General features: G+C 42.3%; 1 protein-coding gene across 1 annotated transcript in view; it reads left to right on the top strand.

Moving 5' to 3' along the window:
- The first annotated feature begins 268 nt into the window (after window positions 1-268).
- The window catches only part of CDR2 (cerebellar degeneration related protein 2), a 29021-nt gene continuing 8417 nt past the window's right edge, over window positions 269-20872 (top strand). The window contains exons 1-2 of the mRNA XM_032157100.2: window positions 269-664; window positions 10299-10411. Coding sequence (XP_032012991.1) covers window positions 586-664; window positions 10299-10411 — 192 coding nt within the window. The 5' untranslated portion in view covers window positions 269-585. The remainder of the gene's footprint in view (window positions 665-10298; window positions 10412-20872) is intronic.

Here is a 20872-nt window from a genome sequence, read left to right as displayed (position 1 = left end):
AGCTCCCCAGCCCGGAACCCAGAAGGCGCTCCTAGGAGCCTCACAGCGCAGATCAGGGGGCGGGCTTTCGGCCGCACCCCTTCACTCTTTCCCCGCCTTCTTTGTTTATTACGGACCCGCCATTGGCTGCTTGCCCTCGATACCGGGCCAGCCGCCGGTCTTCGGAGAGACGCGATTGGACGAAGTCCCTGCCGCTCGGCCAGCGGCCCGCTCGCGATTGGTTGAGGCGCCGCCGGGGGTTTGAATCGCATCCCCGGCCGGGGAGGGTTCTGCCAAAGTGCCACGTTGGGCCCGGCGGCGGCGTGAGACCCGGCGGCTGCGTGAGAACCCGGCTCCAGGCGTTCGCGCCGTAACGCCCGGCAGTTGGGGCCGTTGGGAGGCGCGAGGCGAGTCGAGGCAGCCGGCCTGTCGCTGGCGGCCGCCGGCGGGAACCGGGCTGAGGCGGCGCAGCGGGGTCTGGGCGGCGGCGCCGCGTCCCGCCCGAGGGCGGCTCTGGCTGAGGGCGGAGGGGCCGGGGAAGAGCCCGGGGCAGCGGCTGAGGCGGGACGGCGGCGGGGGCCGCTGCCCCCAGAAGACCCAGCCGAGATGCTGGCGGAAAACCTGGTAGAGGAGTTTGAGATGAAGGAGGACGAGCCGTGGTACGACCACCAGGACCTCCAGCAAGGTGAGGGCGGGGGCGCCCCGCGGGCGGGCGGCGGCCTGGCCCGGGAGGCCCCCGCTGCGAAACTGTTAAAAAGTTGCTTTTTCTGGCGGCGGAGGGTGCAGGTGCCGGAAAGGGCTCGGGCTCACCTGGCGGCGGGGCCGGCCATGCCCGCGGATCCCGCCCGCAGGAAGCCTCGGCGCGGGGCCCACGGCTCTGCTAATGCGCAGTTGAATATCAGCCCCGAGGCGCGTGGGGGCCAGGGACGCGCCAGGCACCGTTTTGAGCGCTTTCCGTGGATTAGCTAGTTTAATCCTCACTGCATTCCTCCGAGGCAGACCCGGGTGAGCCAGTGTGTCCCGCAGTAAGTGGCAGAGCCCGCGAAGCCGCCCCCTCGCAGGCTGTCTAGCCCAGCGCCTTTCATGGCCAGCGCGGAGGGCCGGCTGCTGCAGGTGGTAGTTGTTTTGCGGTGTAGCGGGAGCTGTGCGCTCCGCACCATAACTCCAGGAGACAGTAACTTTTAAAAAATTTATTAACGTTTGAGGGTACATAGTAGGTGTGTATATTTATGGGGTACATGAGATGTTTGGATACAGGCACGCAGTGTGAAATAAGCATGTGATGGAGAACGGGGCGTCCATCCCAGCATTTATACATTGAGGTACAAACAATCCAATTGCACACTTTTGTTTTCCATTTTCCAGATTAGGAAAGCGGAGGTTAAAACGGTTAAGTGGCTTGCCTAAAGCTAAGTGTGGGAGGGAGTGTTTTTTGAACCCACACACTCAGAAGGAGGAGAGTTGTAGTCACTGCTCAAACCCCATCTCTTCCTTACCATCCTCGTTTACAGGTTTTTTTTCAGTTGGGCGTTAAGCTGTTAGGCATAGTTCACCAGATGCCAATTGAAACGACAGAAGAAAGAGCTTATCTGTCTCTGCCACTTTTCTTCAGTTTGCACGCCAGCTTTCACTTAGAAATATACCTGCCGATGGTGTCTCCAGAGAACAGTCGTAGAGCAGCCCACACTTTGGGGCCAGTGGAGCCCCCCTTTTTCTTATACTAATAGCAGGAGCTAGCAGTTGGGGAACACTTTTTATGTGCCTAACACTGATAGGCCCATAACACAGTTGCTCATTTAATTCTCCCAGTAACACAATAGAGGTAGTAATATTGGGGAGTGCTAGGGTTCCCCTTAAGACTCCAGAGCAAACATTCTTAACCGCTGTACTGAATACTGAACAATCCTCAGGAATTTTTCCAGGCATCTTCAGTTTCTAATTCTGTATAAATGCTTTCAGCTCTAATCTTGCAGTGAAAATTAACATCTCATTTAGTTGAATATTAAATGATCATGATGCTTGCTCATGCTAACCACTGAACATGGCAGAAGAAAAGAATGTAGACCTGAATAACTCAGAAAAGGAAAATAAAATGAGCACCTCTTTTGGAGGAAGATAATTTCTTAAATTAACATGCAATCACTTTAACTAAAGTAATTCACCTTTATTACACTTATAGAGTCCAAGCTACTTAGTGGTTGCAGTGCAGTGTTTGGCACCATCTTCTTTATGTCCAAGAGACAAATTTATCATACATATTAACAAACCTGTTTTCAGATTTCCCCATAAGGATTGATGGCCTAGTTTGATAGCTTTTCCAGGATTTGTGAGGCAACCACTGTGCCATTGCAGTATTTCCCTATAATTTAATTTGTATCATCACAACTAAATATTTTTCTTTCCTGTATTTAAGAAGCATAAATCTTTAAGGGCATAGAGGGGGCAGGTTCTTTTTTCTTGTATTTCCAGCATCTAGCATAATACTTGGCACATACTGGAAGCTCGATTTTAATATTTGTTGAACTGCACTGAAGCACTCGCACAGAATCGTTTTCATGGCTCTTTTTCATCAGGTGCCTTAGTCCACTGCTGCATTCTCCCCCTGTGCGAGGTTGTTAGGAACAACCAGCTGTAACACTTCAATCTACCGAGCAGCAAGTGCAACGTGTCAGGGTTACACGTGGAATTCTCTTTAACCTCTGATCAAAATAAAGTCATCAGCTCTTCAAGTTTAACCTTAAAAACACAGGTCTGGGCTGGGCGCAGTGGCTCATGCCTGTAATCCTAGCACTTTGGGAGGCCGAGGCGGGCGTATCACCTGAGGCCAGGAATTTGAGACCAGCCTGGCCAACATGGTGAAACTCCATCTCCACTAAAAATACAAAATTAGCCGGGTGTGGTGGCAGGCCCCTGTAATCCCAGCTACTCGGGAGGCTGAGGCAGGAGAATTGCTTGAAACTGGGAGGCAGGGTTGCAGTGAGCTGAGATCGTGCCATTGCACTCCTGCCTGGATGACAAGAACGAAACTCCGTCTCAAAACACACACACACGTCTGAACCTCTTTACTGCCAGTTGCATTTCTGTGTTTTTCAAAGGGCTGTTACGTTATCACTGTAGACTTTGACGTAACTCTCTGTGTCATAACCAACTATATGGAGTACAAGTAGAAGATGTGAAATTCCAACAATTATAACTTGTGAATATGGCCTGTGAAAGAATAAAGGCTACAGTGTGAATAAAAGAGTATCCTTTCCCCAGTTTTGCGAAGTTATATGTTAACTCCTAAACTTTTAACAGATTTTAAAACTTGTTCATTTCTCAAAAATGTATCATCTGCTCTTTGCCAGGTATTCGCCTGGGCCCTGGGGCCACAGCGCCTCCCCACATGAGTGGATAGGCAGGATTCCTACTCCCATAGAGTGAATGTTCCAGGAATCTGTTCGCTAGAGAAGCCTGGAGGTGCCGCCTCATGGGATGTGCCCACTACAGCACCTCGTACATTGTAGGCCCTTGGTAGACACTTGCTGCTGAATTAAGTTTGGAAGCAGGTCTGTCATGTTAAACAGATTATTCAGCAGGTCTAGTGGGATTTTATGTGCAGGCATCTGTCCATTTTTTAACATCCTCATTATTACTGAGCAAGGCTTATTTGGAGAGAACTGCTGAAAACTTTTTTTTTTTTTTTTTTTTTTTTGAGGTGGAGTCTCGCTCTGTCCCCAGGCTGGAGTGCAGTGGCACGCTCTTGGCTCACTGCAATCTCCGCCTCCCGGGTTCAAGCCATTTTCCTGCCTCAGCCTCCCAAGTAGCTGGGATTACAGGCACGCACCACCACACCCAGCTAATTTTTGTATTTTTAGTCAGGCGCCCGCCACCACGCCCGGCTAATTTTTTGTATTTTTAGTAGAGACGGGGTTTCACCGTGGTCTCGATCTTCTGACCTCGTGATCCGCCCGCCTCAGCCTCCCAAAGTGCTGGGATTACAAGCGTGAGCCACCGCGCCCGGCCAAAAACAACTTTTAATGATCTTGTTCTCAGTATCTTACAACTACAGAATGTTTTCCTTTAGCAGTAGAAGCCATGATCTGAATAGATTGAATCTTTGTATCAAAGTTTCCTAGGGTATCCTTTTTTAAATTGAAATTGCTGGAAAATTCTAACCTCAGTAAACTCTGGTCTACTATTCATACCTTGTTAGAAACATGTAAAGCTTTTGTGTAGGCGGGAGGAGAAAACCCTTTGCTGTTACAAAACACTTTGATGAAGAGACTGTCTTTTGTCAGAGAGCTGAGTTGGCTCAGTAGGAATACTGAGAATAATCTCTGTGGGTAAGATCTTTTCTGGGACAGCAGGAGCCTTCAGTGCAGGTAATGATGGTGCCTGCTTTGAAACATGCCCTGGGAACAAGGTGGAAAGACTTCAGAGACTGGATTTTCTTTTAAACCAGCTGCTATTGTCATTTGGTGAGCTGTGTAAACTTAGAATAAGGATTCAGGTTTCTGTTATGTGGATCAGTAAATGAACTCTTAGTTTAAAAGAATCCTAAAATTTCAGGATGAGTACATCCTCCTTGTGTACAACTATTTTGCTGAATCACTGTTTGGAGGGTTATTAAAACTGACAACATCATTTTTCTTGATATTTATATTCAAGTTTTCTGCTTTCCCAATTATAGTAACGTTGGCAACAGGAGTTCAAACAGAAGCATCACTAAATGACGCATTTGACTTTGTAATAGGAAAAACTTTCAGCCTTACTGTTAGTGAATTACTCCTACAGACTACCAGCTAACATGGGACTATGTTTTTTTTTTATTTAAGAAACTAAAGTAAAATGGGAAAAATATAATCACAGTGGTATTTAAAGGTTTCAAAACTCTGGAAGAAAGGTTCTTAAAAAAAAATTACTTGGCTGCCAGTAGTAATTTTTTGCCTAAAGCATAGAGCTGAGTATCTGTTTAAAGCTAACAGTTTTCACCATTAAAAAATATATTATTACCTGCAAAGACTCATTAGTGAAAGAATATTCAACATATGAAGGTATTGATATGTTGAAATTCTCAAGCCTGCAATAAATCTACGGTATTTTTAGTAGTTGCCTAAGCCAGGCCAGTTCAATAGGATTTAGAAAAGACCCTCTTAATGAAAATTCTTTTTGTAATCCTGTAGAAATGAACAGGTGTACAAGGCTTCGAAACTATATTATTTCCTTTTCTTTTGTGCATTAAAACTATAAGGGACAAGGCCGGGCGCGGTGGCTCACACTTGTAATCCCAGCACTTTGGGAGGCCGAGGCGGGCGGATCACGAGGTCAGGAGATCGAGACCACGGTGAAACCCCGTCTCTACTAAAAATACAAAAAATTAGCCGGGCGTGGTGGCGGGCGCCTGTAGTCCCAGCTACTCGGAGAGGCTGAGGCAGGAGAATGGCGTGAACCCGGGAGGCGGAGCTTGCAGTGAGCCGAGATTGCGCCACTGCACTCCAGCCTGGGCGACAGAGCGAGACTCCGTCTCAAAAACAAACAAAAAATACTATAAGGGACATTCAATATTCTATTCCCTCTGCTAATTATTTAGAAAACTTTCTTGGGCTTACTGCCAGCTTTTGGCCTCTTTTGGTTATGGAAGCCAGCTGCTACTCAGCAGGAAATGAACTTTTTTTAAAGACAAAGTCCGGTGTCTTTAAGCTAACAGATGAAGTAATATCCTATTATACAGTGTGACTTCACAGGAGCTTTCTTGTAGTTAGGACTTATTAAAATTCTATCCTTAACAGCCTATAAATATTTAGGAGATCGAGACTTCAGGTTTCTGAGCCAGGTTGGTGCTTTGTTTTACTGGAAATAAGGATTGAGATAAGGACAAGTCTCAAATTCTTTTTTGTTTGCTATCTACTAAAGAGTGCTGTCCTTGGTATCTCTTTCTGCAGGAGCAGGGAAGAGGTTCCTGGCTGCTCTTAAGTAGCACAGGTAGTTCCATAACTGAATGAAAGTGGTTGGTGATAGTCTCAAGTCAGTCTTGATTCTGGGAGAGGTTTCAGCCCAGTTGGTTTTTTTTTTTTTTTTTTCCCCCTGCTAAGAGACAAGGTCCTGCTATGTTGCCCGTGCTGGTCTTGAACTCTTGAGCTTAAACAGTCCTCCCGCCTCGGCATCCCAAAGTGCTGAGATTACAGGTGTGAGCCACCACACCCGGTCCTTGGCTCAGGCTTTGATTGCTGGTTAAGAGCATCGTTGGTGAATCTGAGCCTTCCCAGTGAGGAATTACCACTTTACACATCTAAGAAGGAAAGACTTAAGTAATACCTAGTTAATGTTTTCATACTTTGTCTTTAATACAGTGTGGTAGCTTCCATGTGGGTCTGTGTATACACATTACACACTCTGTGAGTACAAAATCATTTTTTCTGGAACATGTTGAGCCATACATAGTTCCTTTTTCATTTGGTGAAAACAAGGTATTAACTTGCCTGGGGTTGTATGTGCTTTCACTAGCAGAGCAGGCAATAAAAACCCAAATAGTTGAACTCTAATTTCTCATTGCAATCTGTGAAAACAAGTAGAAGAAATTAAGTACCTCAACAAGGGGGACATTTGTATTCACTACCTTAAAGAAGCCTGCAGACCTCTCTTTCAATTGCCTTAAAACTCTGCAGATGAAGATAACAAAGAATTGTGATGAGAGTGAGAGTGAGAACCTGTTGACCTAAGAGTTTCTGTCTGATCTGTGACTCACCTTGGAGCTTGATTAGGTCAGTTAACAGCTTTGTGCTTCAGGCTGTCTCATCTGAGAAACTGGACTAAATACCTTTAAAGATATGAAGACTAATGTCTCTAGAAAACAAAAAGTAGGCTGGGCGCAGTGGCTCACGCCTGTAATCCCTAGCACTTGGGGAGGCCTTGGTGGGCGGATCACTTGAGGTCAGGATTTTGAGACCAGCCTGGCCAACATGGTGAAACCCCATCTCTGCTAAAAATACAAAAATTAGCCAGGTGTGGTGGTGGGCGCCTGTAATCCCAGCTACTCAGGAGGCTGAGGCAGGAGAATCGCTTGAATCCAGGAGGCAGAGGTTGCAGTGAGCCAAGATCGCACCACTGCACTCCAGCCTGCGTGACAAGAGTGAGACTCCATCCCCCCCAAAAAAATAATTAATGACAAGGAAAAGACTAATGTCTCTTAAATGCTTTGAGCTGTTTGTAAAAGTTCTGTGTTTCGTAAATACAAGTTATTTCATAGACTTAATGAAGTCTTTTTTTTTTTTTTTTTTTTTTTGAGACAGGGCCTCACTGTATTTTTGGTAGAGATGACATTTCACCATGTTGCCCTGGCTGGTCTCGAACTTCTGAGCTCAAGCAGTCCACCTGGCTCACCCTCCCAAAGTGCTGGGATTATAGGCATGACCCACTGCACCTGGCCTCTAAAGTCTTAATGAATGTAATAACTGTAATAGACATTGTTAGTTTTGAAATCACAAGAGAATGTATTTTAGCACCTATCTACCAGCAGTATACTGTTTTATTTTAAATGGGGGTAAAATGTTTTTAAATGATCTGGAGTTGGGTGTGGTAGGTTTTGCTTTTTCCAGAGTGAAAACTAACCAAGTAGAATACTAATTATGCACTTGAGTGGACATTACATCAACTAATGCTGTTGTTACCATTTACTCAATGCTAAGTTTTACTATCAGTAGTGGTGGATAGCCATTAAGCCTTATTTGTCAACCTCTAAAAATTAAGTTTAAAAATCATTATGTAGTGAGTTTCCTTGTTTTTATGATACATTTTTTTCATAGTACTTTCATGACATTAACCGAGGCTACTTTCCATCATACCTAGAATAAAATTTAAACTTTACCTACCATGGGCTATAAAATCCTATGTGATCTGATCCCTCATGCTTCTATCATACTGGCTGCTTGTCAGGTTGTAGAATATGCCAAATTCATGGCAAGTTCTTCATCCTTCAAGCTTCAGCTAAAAGGTCTTCTCAGACCTTCCTTATGACCTCCCTTTCTAAATTGGGCCCTAGGCTGGGCACAGTGGCTCATGCCTGTAATCCCAACATTTTGGGAGGCTGAGGTTGGAGGATGTGTTGAGGCCAGAAGTTTGAGATCGTCCTGGGCAGCATTGTAAGACCCTGTCTCTACAATAAATCAGTAAGTAAGCTGGGTTTGGTAGTGCATGTCTGTAGTCCCAGCTATTTGGCAGACTGAGGCAGGAAGATCACTTGAGCCCAGGAATCCAAGGCTACAGTCAGCCATGAGTGTACCACTGCAGTCCGGCATGACAACAGAGCTAGACTGTGCCTAATAAAGAGACAGAAAAAGAAAGCCCTTTGTTCATTATCACCAAATCCAGGTTTTTCTCCCCCGCTTTATCTTTTAGACTTCATATTGAATTAGTCAACAAATCCTTTAGCTTTACTTTCAAAACATGTCAGAATTCTGCCCCTCCTCTCCATCTTCATCTCTGCCACCCTGGTCCAAGCCACCATCATCTCTCACCCACATGACTGCAGTATCTTTCTGTCACTCAGCTCCCACCTTTGTCCCATTCACTCTGTATAACAGCCAGAGTGATCCTGTCAAACCTCCATTGGATTCCTTCATTTGGGGTAAAAGCCAAACTCCTGACCTCTTTAGTTAGGCCCTCCCCAAACTGGCCATCTTGGAGCCCCTCTGATTTGAGTCTTCCCTCTCTCCTCCATGCCCAATACAGTCTGCTCCACCCTCCTCAGCCTCCTTAATGACTCAGTCATGCTTCCTCCCAGGTGCTTTGCACTTGCCTTGCCTCTGCCTGGAGTGCTGTTTCCCTGGATGGATCTACATGGGTCACTTACTCTGTTCCTTCACATATTGATTCTAATGTGGCCCTGGTCACATGTTCTTAAATTTCAGCCTCCCACATCCACACTCCTCCTGTACTTCTTCCTTGCTTTATTTTTTTCTCTTTAGCATTTATTGCTATCAAGTTTTATTATGCTGTTTCTCCCAGTAGAATATAAGCTCCATGAGGGCAGGGATATTTTTTTTAATATGAGTTCCTTATGGCTCCTGGGCACCATCCCAGTGCCTAGAATAGTGTCTGATATTATTGAGTATATGCATGCATGCATGAATACTGTTTATCACAGTATGTGAGTTTAGTTACTCATTTGTCTGCCTTCCTCCGCTAATCTGGGAATGTCAGCAAAGCAGGACTTCATTTTATTCAACGTTCTATAGCTAATGCTTAGCATAGTGCCTGGCAACAAAAACATTCATTTGTGAATCAATGAATATTAATAGTATTTTGCGTGCGTATTGCAACTTAGTTTGTAAAGTACTCCTTTATATATTATTTCATTTGATTTTCACAATCTTATATTGATAAGACAGTCATCTCTCTAAACAAGAATACTAACTATAGGGGCCTTAAAGTCACCATATTGAAAGTGTTCTGGTAAATGATAGAACGGCCTGAGACTTAACTGCCCAGAGTGCAGTGCATTTCCCACTGTATCAAAGGACTGCTCCATAAGATTTACTATGCAGAGAAGTATTTCAATGACCTATGTTACAACTAGTGTCCTTTCTTATATTGTTAACTGTTTTCATTTCTGGGAGTTGAGTATAATATAAACAAATCCTGTGTTATGGACATTATACCTAAGAATAGAGAGAGTTGAAAAATGAGGTTTAAAATAAAATATGGTTCTGTGCTAAATGGAAGTATGAGCTGACATGTAATTACCTCAAAAGCCACATTTCTGTTTTGTTTTTCTAGTTGCTCATCTTACAGAAGGATATGAAGAGAAGTAGAGTGACCTGGGGCAGTGTTCTTAATGCTGATATATTTTTCCTTTTCTTGACTTAATAAATTTTAGTCCCCTTAGGAGTCCAGGATATATGACAATAAACTTTAACAGTTGTATTCACAGCAGCCAAATTCATGGGAACGTTAAAGATTTTTGAAAGCTTCACCTGTACCTTGGCTCAAGGGTCCATTCAAAAAAGTAGACTGTCAGGATATGAATACATTCATTCTACTAGCAAATAGGATTTTAGAAGTAACACTGCGGAATGATCATTCCTGAACAAATAACTGCATCTCCATAAAGTAGATGACTGTTTTTCGCTTCTTACAAGTATGGGTACATAAGAGAATACATTACCTGCTGGAGATATCAGTTTAACTGAATTTTAAGTAGAACTCGGGTTTCCTTCTGTGCCACTCCACCTTCCATTGGGATGTGACTTAAACTACACGTTCTTTTTTGAAGGACTGGGTTATATAAATTGTTGATGTGAGATCATTTGTATTATTCTAAGATTCATTTGTTGTGCTAGATCTTCAACTTGCCGCTGAGCTTGGGAAGACATTACTGGATCGGAACACAGAGTTGGAGGACTCTCTTCAGCAGATGTATACGACCAATCAGGAGCAGTTACAGGAAATTGAGGTAATTCACTTAGCAGGAGAGTTACACTTTTGACACTTCAGTGTGTTGCTGTTATGCCAATCACATACTGGTAAAATAACACTTGTAATTAGACGCAGCATTTTATTTTTTAACACAAACGTTTTTGAGAATAAGAACCGCCTCCCGAGTAGCTGGGATTACAGGCGCCTGCCACCACGCCCGGCTAATTTTTGTATTTTTAGTAGAGACGGGTTTCACCATGTTAGCCAGGCTGGTTTCAAACTCCTGTCCTCAGATGATCCGCCTGCCTCAGCCTCCCAAAGTGCTGGGATTACAGGCATGGGCCACCGCACCCGGCCTAAAAAATGCAATATTTAAGATATACAGAATGGCGTAAGAGAACAATACAATGAATACCCATATATCCACCACCTAGCTTAAGAAAGAAGACTACCCACACTGTTGAACTTCCCACCGGAGAGGGAATTTATACCTCCTCCTTGGTGGCATATCCCTCCCACCTACTACCAAACCATATCCTAAATTTGAAAAAAAATAAAAAATCATAGTTTCTGATTTCACAATGTGTTCAGATGTTTTGCTTCATTCAAATAATCATAAAATACATGTTGCTTTCTCTCTGCTGTGATCTTGATTTGTTTGCATTGTTGCTGGATATTTTATTAAAATACTACATTTTTGGCTGAGTGTGGTGGCTTACGCCTGTAATCTTAGCACTTTAGGTTGCTGAGGGAGACAGATTGCCCAAGCTCAGAAATTCAAGACCAGCCTGGGCAATGTGGTAAAACCCCATCTCTACAAAAAAAATACAAAATTAGGCTGGTGTGGTGGCGTGTGCCTGTAGTCCCAGCTACTTGGGGGACAGAGGTGGGAGAATCACCTGAACCTGGGAAGTCAAGGCTACAGTGAGCCATGATCGTGCCACTGTACTCCAGGTTAGGTGATGGGAGCAAGACCTTGTCTCAATAAAAAAAAAATAGTAATATAATACCTTTTGCTTAGCTTAACAAACTAAAATGACAGATGCTAGACTAGGGCATTAAAATGGCCCTCCATGCTGCTAATCTTATAAGTGGTCCACTTCAAGTAGTTCAGTTATGTGTAGGCCACTTGACTGTAAAGATAATCATGGATATTAACCAGTGTCCCATCAGAACACCTTTCTCCATGTCCCAATCCACGCTCCCCCCAAAAAGGGTGTGTACTTAAAATATAAGCTCCTCCCCCTCAAATTGGTACAGTAGACCCAGGACTTTTGTGTCTGTGCACAGAAAAATGTAAAAGACTCTAGAACAGTGAAGCAGTTCATCATAATGAGTGCTTACTAAAGCTTTGATTAGTTCCTGAACCAGGTGCTGGGAATTCAAACAAGTGGAGAATTACACAGTCCTTCCTTGGAAGTGATCACATTATACAGTTTTAAACTTTTGAATACAAATAAACCTATCATCAAAACAAAGGCAAATGTACAATCTCAATATCCATTAATTTTACCTAGTAACATAAAAGGTATATACAGTAGACCCTCCCCTTGAGCAGGATTTCTGAAATACACTTTTATAATTCTAGGAAGGTATGGCTTGCAATGATGTTGAAGTCACCAGGTACCATTTTTAGCATATTCTACATCAAAAGATCGTAGAATATGTTTTACACTAAATTGAATTTAATGACCTACTGTAGGCCGGGCGTGATGGCTCAAGCCTGTAATCCCAGCACTTTGGGAGGCTGAGGCAGGCAGATCACTTGAGGTCAGGAGTTCGAGACCAGTCTGGCCAATGTGGTGAAACCTTGTCTCTACTAAAAATACAAAAATTAGCTGGGGATGGTGGCAAGCACCCATAATCCCAGCCTAGGCAACAGAGCAAGACTCCATCTCAAAAAAAAAAAAAAAAAAAAAAGACCTACTGTAGAGTTTGCCAGAAACCTAAAATGCAGAAAAACTAGGCATTTAAAAACTATTAAACTAGGCTAGGCATGGTGGCTCACGCCTATAATCCCAGTACTTTGGGAGGCTGAAGTGGAAGAATTTGAGGGTTTGAGACCAGCCTGGGCCACAAGGTGAGACCCTGTCTCTAGTCTAAAAACAAAACTGTTAAACTAGCCAAATGTTTTATGTGGTCAAGGAACTCTTTCCTACTTTGTTTCGTAGACTTTGTTTTTTAACTCAGTGGGAGATTTCAGAATAGTCCTAAACGATCATCGCTGTTTGTATTTGTGTAGAGACATAGTCTTAATTGTATTATCGTAGTCTATGACGTTTATCCGAGGCCTGATTATTGCTAATAGTTAATAAATTGTATTGATGTTTCCTGTTAGAGCATTTATAAAACACTGTAACTGGTACTTATTTTAGCATGTCTTTCAAGTGTAGCTGAAAGAAGTGTAAATATTTGTAAGTTGGGAGAATGATGCCTATTGATTAGTGTAGGAGATTACAAACAACTGCTTTATGATCTAAGTTGTCTTTGTTTTCTGTGGTATCAAGGATGATTAAACATTTAAGCTATATCATTGGTATTCTGAAAGTATCCAACGATATCTGAGATTCTCTAAATCTACAAATAACACTTCATTATCTGGTATTATCCATAAGATATTGCAAAGCATCATGGAAATTAAATAATCCAGTTCAGACCTTCATGATTAAATAAGTATAAAATTCGACCGGGCGCAGCGGCTCATGCCTGTAATCCTAGCACTTTGGAAGGCCGAGGTAGGCAGATCACGAGGTCAGGAGATCGAGACCATCCTGGCTAACACGGTGAAAGCCCGTCTCTAGTAAAAATACAAAAAATTAGCCGGGTGTGGTGGTGGGCACCTGTAGTCCCAGCTACTCGGGAGGCTGAGGCAGGAGAATGGCGTGAACCTGGGAGGCAGAGCTTGCAGTGAGCCGAGATCGTGCCACTGCACTCCAGCCTGGGTGACAGAGCAAGACTCCGTCTCAAAAAAAAAAAGTGTAAAATTCATGTATAAAACTCTTCAGGAGATTTAGCTTGGAATATTTCGGGAAACATATTCATGAGTCTCTTGTTTCTGTAATATGTAGTCCACTGGTTCCTAGATCTGAGCATTGCACAATGCACTATTTTACTCTTTATCCAAAGCTGTTTTTTGGCTAAGAATAATTACTATCTTAGATTTCTTCACCACCATTACAGTTGACTTTCTTTTTTCTTTCCTTTTATACGTTGCTTCATGAAAGTAAGTTTACAGTCTCAGTAGGGGAGATGAGATGGCAGTAATGGCTAAGCTCACTTACCAGCCAGGGGATTCCCACAGACTGTCCTTGCTGCGTGCGCCATCACAACTGTGCCTGGGCAGACGTAGAGATCACGATGTAGATTTCTGAGGTCCCTCTAATAGCCTAAAAGAATGCCCGATGCTCTTGTAAAATTAACCAGGCAGCTAAAGAGCCTACTTCCTTGCTAAACGATGACCCTTGCATATGTTCCTCTTATTGCAACCTTCAGGAGGCCCCCTAAACTTTATAAGGGCCCTTTCCTTAATTTGAACCTTTTCAACATGTTTCTCCTCAACTTAAACTTTTTATTGAAATCTACATTACAGAAAAGGGCACAAATCTGAAGTGTATAGTTTGATGAATTTTCATAAAGTAAACATGCCCATGCAACCTATTCCTAGATAAGGAGTTGAGAGCATTATCAGCCCATCCGGTCACTACCTGGTGAACTAGCATTCTAACTCCAACACCCTAGATAAGTTTAGCTTGTTTTTGACCTTTACATCAATGGAATCACTTGTACAAGTTTTAAAGTAATTGTTTAGAATGTTTATTGGGAATTAGATTACAAAGTAATCCACAGCTGAGTGCAGTGGCTCACGCCTGTAATCCTAGCACTTTGGGAGGCTGAGGCGGATGGATCGCTGAGGTCAGGAGTTCGAGACCAGCCTGGCTGACATGGCGAAACCCTGTCTCTACTAAAAATACAAAAAGTAGCTGGGCATGGTGGTGCATCCCTGTAATCCCAGCTACTCAGGAGGCTGAGGCAGGAGAATCCCTTGAACCTGAGGGGCAGAGGTTGCAGTGAGCCGAGATCCTGCCACTTCACTCCAGTCTGGGTGAAAGAGTGAAACTCCATCTCAAAAAAAAAAAAAATCATTTTTTTAATTCAGAAAAATATATAGTTGAAGAACAAAAAATCAGCTCCTATCCCACCACTAGTGAAATTTAAAATGAGACAGTCCAAAAAAATGGTCTGGGAACAAACTCATCTGAGTGAATGAAAAATAGTGCAGAGAACTGGTGAAAATACTAGGACAAGATCCCTAAGATTCTGACTTATTATGGAAATAGACAACTTGGACACTGCCAAAGGGTATTTTGTAAGTAGAACCACAAATATTCTTTCAGAGACTCTTGGAGGGTTTCAAACAATCCTCCTAAAAATTGATCAGTATTTTTGGTAGGCATAATTTTTAATGTAAAAACGAAAAAACAAAAATTTCCTTTAATGTAAAAACGAAAAAGGATTAAACTATTCAAAATAATGGTTAAACTGGCTTCAGAGAAGCCCGTAGCCTGTCTTACTTTTTTTCAGTGCTAATTTGAAAAACTTAGATAATTTTTTAAGAATCCAGAACAAGTTTTTTCTGTTCTAGGTGGAAGGAGGGGAGGAGAGAACTCTTACTTGGGAGAGTAATGAGATCAGACACCATTGAATTCATTTACACTTTCCTACAACCGTGTAAGCAGCCTACAGCCTTGTGTTTTGGTTACTTCCCTGCTTAGACACCTGCATTATCCCCTACAGGAGTTGTGCCTAGCACTCAAAGTAGTCTGGCCTTCAAGGCATCCCTTCTTTCAAGAGTTCATGCCCTTTTTGGAAATGAAAAAATATTTTGTGCTGCTTTTACTGCATGTATCAATATTCTACTGTATATGATACTTAATTGATTTGCTTTATTTTCCTTTCCCCTTATTTCCCATTGCAACAGTGAGCGCTGTTGTTGTGTTTATTCATGGTCTTTCACACATACTAGGTAATTGATACTGTGCTGAAATCAGTATTTTAACAGAGGAGAAACAGCATACAAAGGTCTTCTAATAATTCCTAAACTTTGGGTTTCCACCTCTGGAGATTTTTAAGGGAGGCAAAAGGGACTCTGGCCTCTGTTTTAGGAGATTCAGGTTTAAACCCTCAATTTTAATTGCAAATAGCTAGAGAACTTAGACATATGAATTACCCCTCAGATTCTGTTTGCTCCATTGTGGAATGGTGATAATGCTTACACTGCTTTGGTGTAGGATTTTTCTGAGGGGATGAGATTATGGAAGCATATATATTTTGAACAGTATAAATTGTTACTTTGGTATAGGATTTTTCCGAGGGGATGAGATTATGGAAGCATATATATTTTGAACAATATAAATCGTTGCGTACTTTACCAATGTTTTGAGAATTTTAGTAGTGAGCTGGTGGCGGTGGCTCACGCCTGTAATCCCAGCACTTTGGGAGGCTGAGGCAGGTGGATCATGAGGTCAGGAGTTCAAGATAACCCTGGCCAAGAAGGCGAAACCCCGTCTCTACTAAAAATACAAAAATTAGCTGGGCGTGGTGGCGGGAGCCTGTAATCCCAGCTACTCAGGAGGCTGAGGCAGAGAATTGCTTGAACCCGGGAGGTGGAGGTTGCAGTGAGCCAAGATTGTGCCACTGCACTCCAGCCTGAGCAAAAGAGCGAGACTCTGTCTCAAAAAAAAAAAAAGAATTTTAGTAGTGAAAAAAGTCTTTAAAAATTTGTATGGATATATAATAGCTTTACATATATATGGGGCGCATGTGACATTTTGATACAAGCATACGATGTGTAATGATGAAATCTAAATTGAGATAACCATGACCTCCAACATTTATCATTTCTTTGTGTTGGGAATATTCCATATCTTTTCTAGGTATTTTGAAGTATACAATAAAATATTGTTAACTATAGTCATGAAAGAACTTTAATTCTGAAAAAATAAATCTTCCAGAATTACTGGCAATAGACTTTAAAAACAATCTAATCCCACAATTTTAATAATGGGATTATAGGTGGTTTCTATTTTCATATTCATGCCTCCTGCCACCAAATTTCTACAGGGGAAATATATTACTTTCATCAGGGGAAAGAGATTTTTCAAAAGTAATAGGAAATATTTCTTCACTATTGTGGAAGTTAATTTTGATACTAAATTCAGAGGATTTAGGCTGTAATCCTTAATTTCAGGATAATCCCAACACTGCTTACAAGCCAGATTTCCACTCCATTTCTATGCGTTTTTACTTGGGGTCATTTGTTTCTGTCTTTCCCTGTGTTCCAGGTTAGGATTCCACAATTGCAAATAGGTATTTATGTAATTCTGCTGGCCTTTGTTTTTTAAAGTTTTACCTTAATTGTAAAGGTGGGCTGTTTGTAGCTTTTGTACATAACTAGAACCTTGTACTCATAGTTGAGGTGACAGTCTGTGCAAATTCCTGTACAGTGGTATAAACCCAAGGCATTTTGCTATAAGTTGACATTTTTGCCCACATTTCTGCTACCCCATGACCCCCTTCCCCCACTGTTTTGCTTTAAATGTCTCCCTTTCCTGTTTACTATAGCAGTCAGATTCATTGGAGGCTGTGTATCAAAGAGAAAACCAGCATGTCAGCAGCATATCTGTACCTTGAGATGAGAGGTAGGAAATAAGCTAACCCATTTCCTTCTAGATTCAGAAAAAAATGAAGCACTGACTCCATAGACCTAGGTGTCTGGCCTTACATCAGTACTTGCTTAGAGATCTCATCATTTTTCTTTAAGTTGCTGACTGGTTTTGTCAGACTCTTCTGTAGGTCCCCTATAACTGAATCTTGGAGAAGTGAAGGGCTTTTCTGATTAATTTTGGTTTCATATAATAAGATTAAGCTCCTACCATGTGAAAACAAGCTCCTAGACATTCTTTAGATTGTTGTTAAAGCCAAGTCATCTAAGACCAAAATATCACAAGTTCTTAAATGGTTTCATTGTGTTGTTATCACAGGTGTCACAGGTTTTTATATATCAAACGAGGAACTTTCTATAGTTTCTTATATGGCCTGTTTGTACTTATTTGCATATTGACTTGTTTCCTGTATGTTGGCCACAACTCTAACTTGAACATTCTATCTTTAAGAGAGCAACAACTTGAGACCCATCTGGTATCTGGTAGGAACTGTAAAAGTCTCCCCTTCAGATTACCGGGGGCAATTGGTACCATGGGAATAAATACAGAGAAATAATCTATAAATGGAGAAGAGGGGAGAGAATTCATGGCTAATAGGCTGTTTTCCCAAGAAGGCTAAAGCCAAAGCCCTTCTCAAAACCTTTCAGTTAAATCCCCCTTGACATCTCACAGTCTGAGTCATGCCAAGCACAATAAGCTGTTGTGAAGAAAAGTCTAGAAACTGCCAGTTCGCCAGTATTTTTTTGGCCCCTACTGTGTGTCAGGAATGGACTAGATACACAAGAGCCTTCCATTCTTAGAAGACTACAGTACTGGCCTGGCATGGTGGCTTATGCCTGTAATCCCACCACTTTGGGAGGCCGAGTCAGGTGGATCTCCTGAGGTCAGGAGTTCAAGACCAGCCCGGCCAACATGGTGAAACCCAGTCTCTAATAAAAATACAAAAATTAGCCTGGCGTGGTGGTGCAAGCCTGTAATCGCAGCTACTCAGGAGGCTGAGGCAGCAGAATCGCTTGAACCTGGGAGGCCAAGATTGCAGTGAGCTGAGATTGTGCCTCCAGCCTGGGCAACAGAGTGAGATTCCATCTCAACAACAACAACAACAAAATTGAATATTATTGTATTGTTTTGAGAGAAATCAAATTTAGGGTACCTTGGCAATGCTGCTGCTTTAGACCTGCTTTAAGGTGGTCTTCTTTCTTTCTTTTTTTTTTTTTTTTTTTTGAGATGGAGTCTTGTTCTGTTGCTGAGGTTGGAGTTCAGTGGCATGAACTTGGCTCACTGCAACTTCTGCCTCCCAGGTTCAAACAATTCTCCTGCTTCAGCCTCCCCAGTAAAGTAGCTGGGATTATAGGCATACACTACCTTGCCTGGATAATTTTTGTATTTTTATTTTATTTTTTAGACGAAGTCTCGCTCTTGTCCCCCAGGCTGGAGTGCAATGGCATGATCTCGGCTCACTGCAACCTCCATCTCCCGGGTTCAAGTGATTCTTCTGCCTCAGCCTCCTGAGTAGCTGGGATTACAGGCACCTGCCATCATGCCCGGCGAATTTTTGTATTTTTAGTAGAGACGGGGTTTCACCATGTTGGCCAGGCTGGTCTCAAACTCCTGACCGCCTGCCTGAGGCGTGTGATCCGCCTGCCTCGGCCTCCCAAAGTGCTGGGATTACAGGCGTGAGCCACCACACCTGGCAAATTTTTGTATTTTTAGTAGAGACAGAGTTTTGCCATGTTGGCCAGGCTGGTCTCGAACTCCTGACCTCAAGTGATCCGCCCACCTCAGCCTCCCAGAGTGCTGGGATTACAGCCATGAGCCACAGCGCCTGGCCAAAGTGGTCTTAAAAGGCTTCTGAAGAGGTTATGTTTGAAATGAGGCCAGAAGGATAACTGGAATTTATAATCTTTGGTGCCATGGATCCCTTTGATTATCTAATGAGATCTATGATAATCCTCTTAAAATTCATTGAATTACAAAGGAAATCTGTTATAATGAAATACCTGTCAAATATTGAAAAAAGTAAATTTGTGATATATAGATATGTATTAACATATTTAATAACAAGATCTAGAAACTACCATGATTTCAAATAGTGATGAAGGTAGGCAGTAAATCAAGATTTCTGCAACTATAGTGCAATATGAAAATACCTGTGATTTCTGTTGATGAAGAAGTCACAGATAAACCTAATACTACTGGTGGTTTATTGCCTCTGTCAAAAGAAAAAATTACGACAAACATAGTATAAAGATCTTAATTAGCTTTTATTTGAGATTCTAAAGTTGGGCAACACTTCATTCTTAGAGAATGAGGGTTTCAATGAGCTGAGCAGAGGAAGTTGGTTTTATAGACGGGGCTGAGGAAAGCAGAAACAGAAAACAAAAAATGGGTGGTTTCAAAGTTAATTTATTTGTAAAGGTTAAAGCAGAGGGAAGTCCCTTATGCTGGCTAAAACTGGCATGTTTGGGGGTTTGGCTATTATCTCTTCTAATTTCTCAGAAGTCAGATGAACAACTTTGCTTTGGCTTGCTGACATGGAACTTTAGCATAAGTGACTCCATTTTGGTTTGGTTTGTTGGGCCTAGGGCAGGGACTCAGTCCAAACCAGTGGTCTCCTATAAATTTTAACAGATCTATTAGTACTTGAAAGAAATATCAAATTTCATTTAGAAGTTAGCAAAAATGAAGATGTAGCTGTTCAGACCCTTTAAATTCATCCATGTTCACAGACCCTCTAAAGTCTATCCATGGACCCCAGGCTAAGAACTGCTGGCTTAGGTGGAGCCAGCCAGGAGAAGTGCATCCCCCCAGACAGGGGATGGTAAAGGCATTAGAGGAGGGAGGCACTTGCCTTGCAGTGGGGCAACTCCAAAAAAGGCAAAGATATCTCCCCTAAGTGTGAAATTTTAAAAAAATCAATAGCTAACAAGTGAAGCTGGAAAAACCACTTAAGAGACAATTGGGAAAATATTAATGCTGAAACATAATAGATGTTAAGGAATTACTGAGTTTTTTTCCCTTAGGAATTGTGGTTAAAATAAAAAGTCCTAGAAATGTATGAAGATGTATACTTGAGATGCCTTGGATTAGCTTTAAAATGATTGGAGAATGAAGAAAGTAGGAGAGTAGAGATGAAATAAGATTGGCTGTATGTTGATAATTGTTGAAACTGGTTGATGGGTACATGGGAGTTCATTAAACCATTTCTCTGCATGTATATATGTTGGAGATTATCCACAATAGAAAGTTTTATTTATTTATTTATTTTTAGACATAGTCTCACTCTGTCGCCCATGCTGGAGTGCAATGGTGTGATCTTATCTCACTGCAACCTTTGCCTCCTGGATTCAAGCGATTCTCATGCCTCAGCCTCCCAAGTAGCTGGGACTACAGGTGTGTGCCACCATGCCTAGCTAATTTTCTTTTTTTTTTTTTTTTTTTAAAGTAGAGAGTTTCATCATGTTGGCCAGGCTGGTCTTGAACTCCTGACCTCAAGTAATCCACCTGCCTTGGCCTCCCAAAGTGCTGGGATTACAGGCATGAGCCACCACACCTGGTCCACAATAGAAAGTTTTAAAATGCAGTGGATGAGGTTAGCCATCTAGAAATTCAGTATTTGTGTGGACTGAGAAGTTAGGAAGGATCACTCAAGCAAGGTTAAGGTAACTAGTTTGTAATTTCAGGGAATTAATGATTGTAAGAACATACCAAAGTGAAACGTTATGATGAAGAATGCTGCTGTCGTACAGTTAAAATATAACCTAATCTTAGTGGAT

Source organism: Hylobates moloch, unplaced genomic scaffold, assembly GCF_009828535.3.
Source record: "Hylobates moloch isolate HMO894 unplaced genomic scaffold, HMol_V3 SCAFFOLD_6, whole genome shotgun sequence".
NCBI lineage: Eukaryota > Metazoa > Chordata > Mammalia > Primates > Hylobatidae > Hylobates > Hylobates moloch.
The sequence above is the reverse complement of the archived record's forward strand: the minus strand, read 5'-3'. Positions and strand labels throughout refer to the sequence as shown.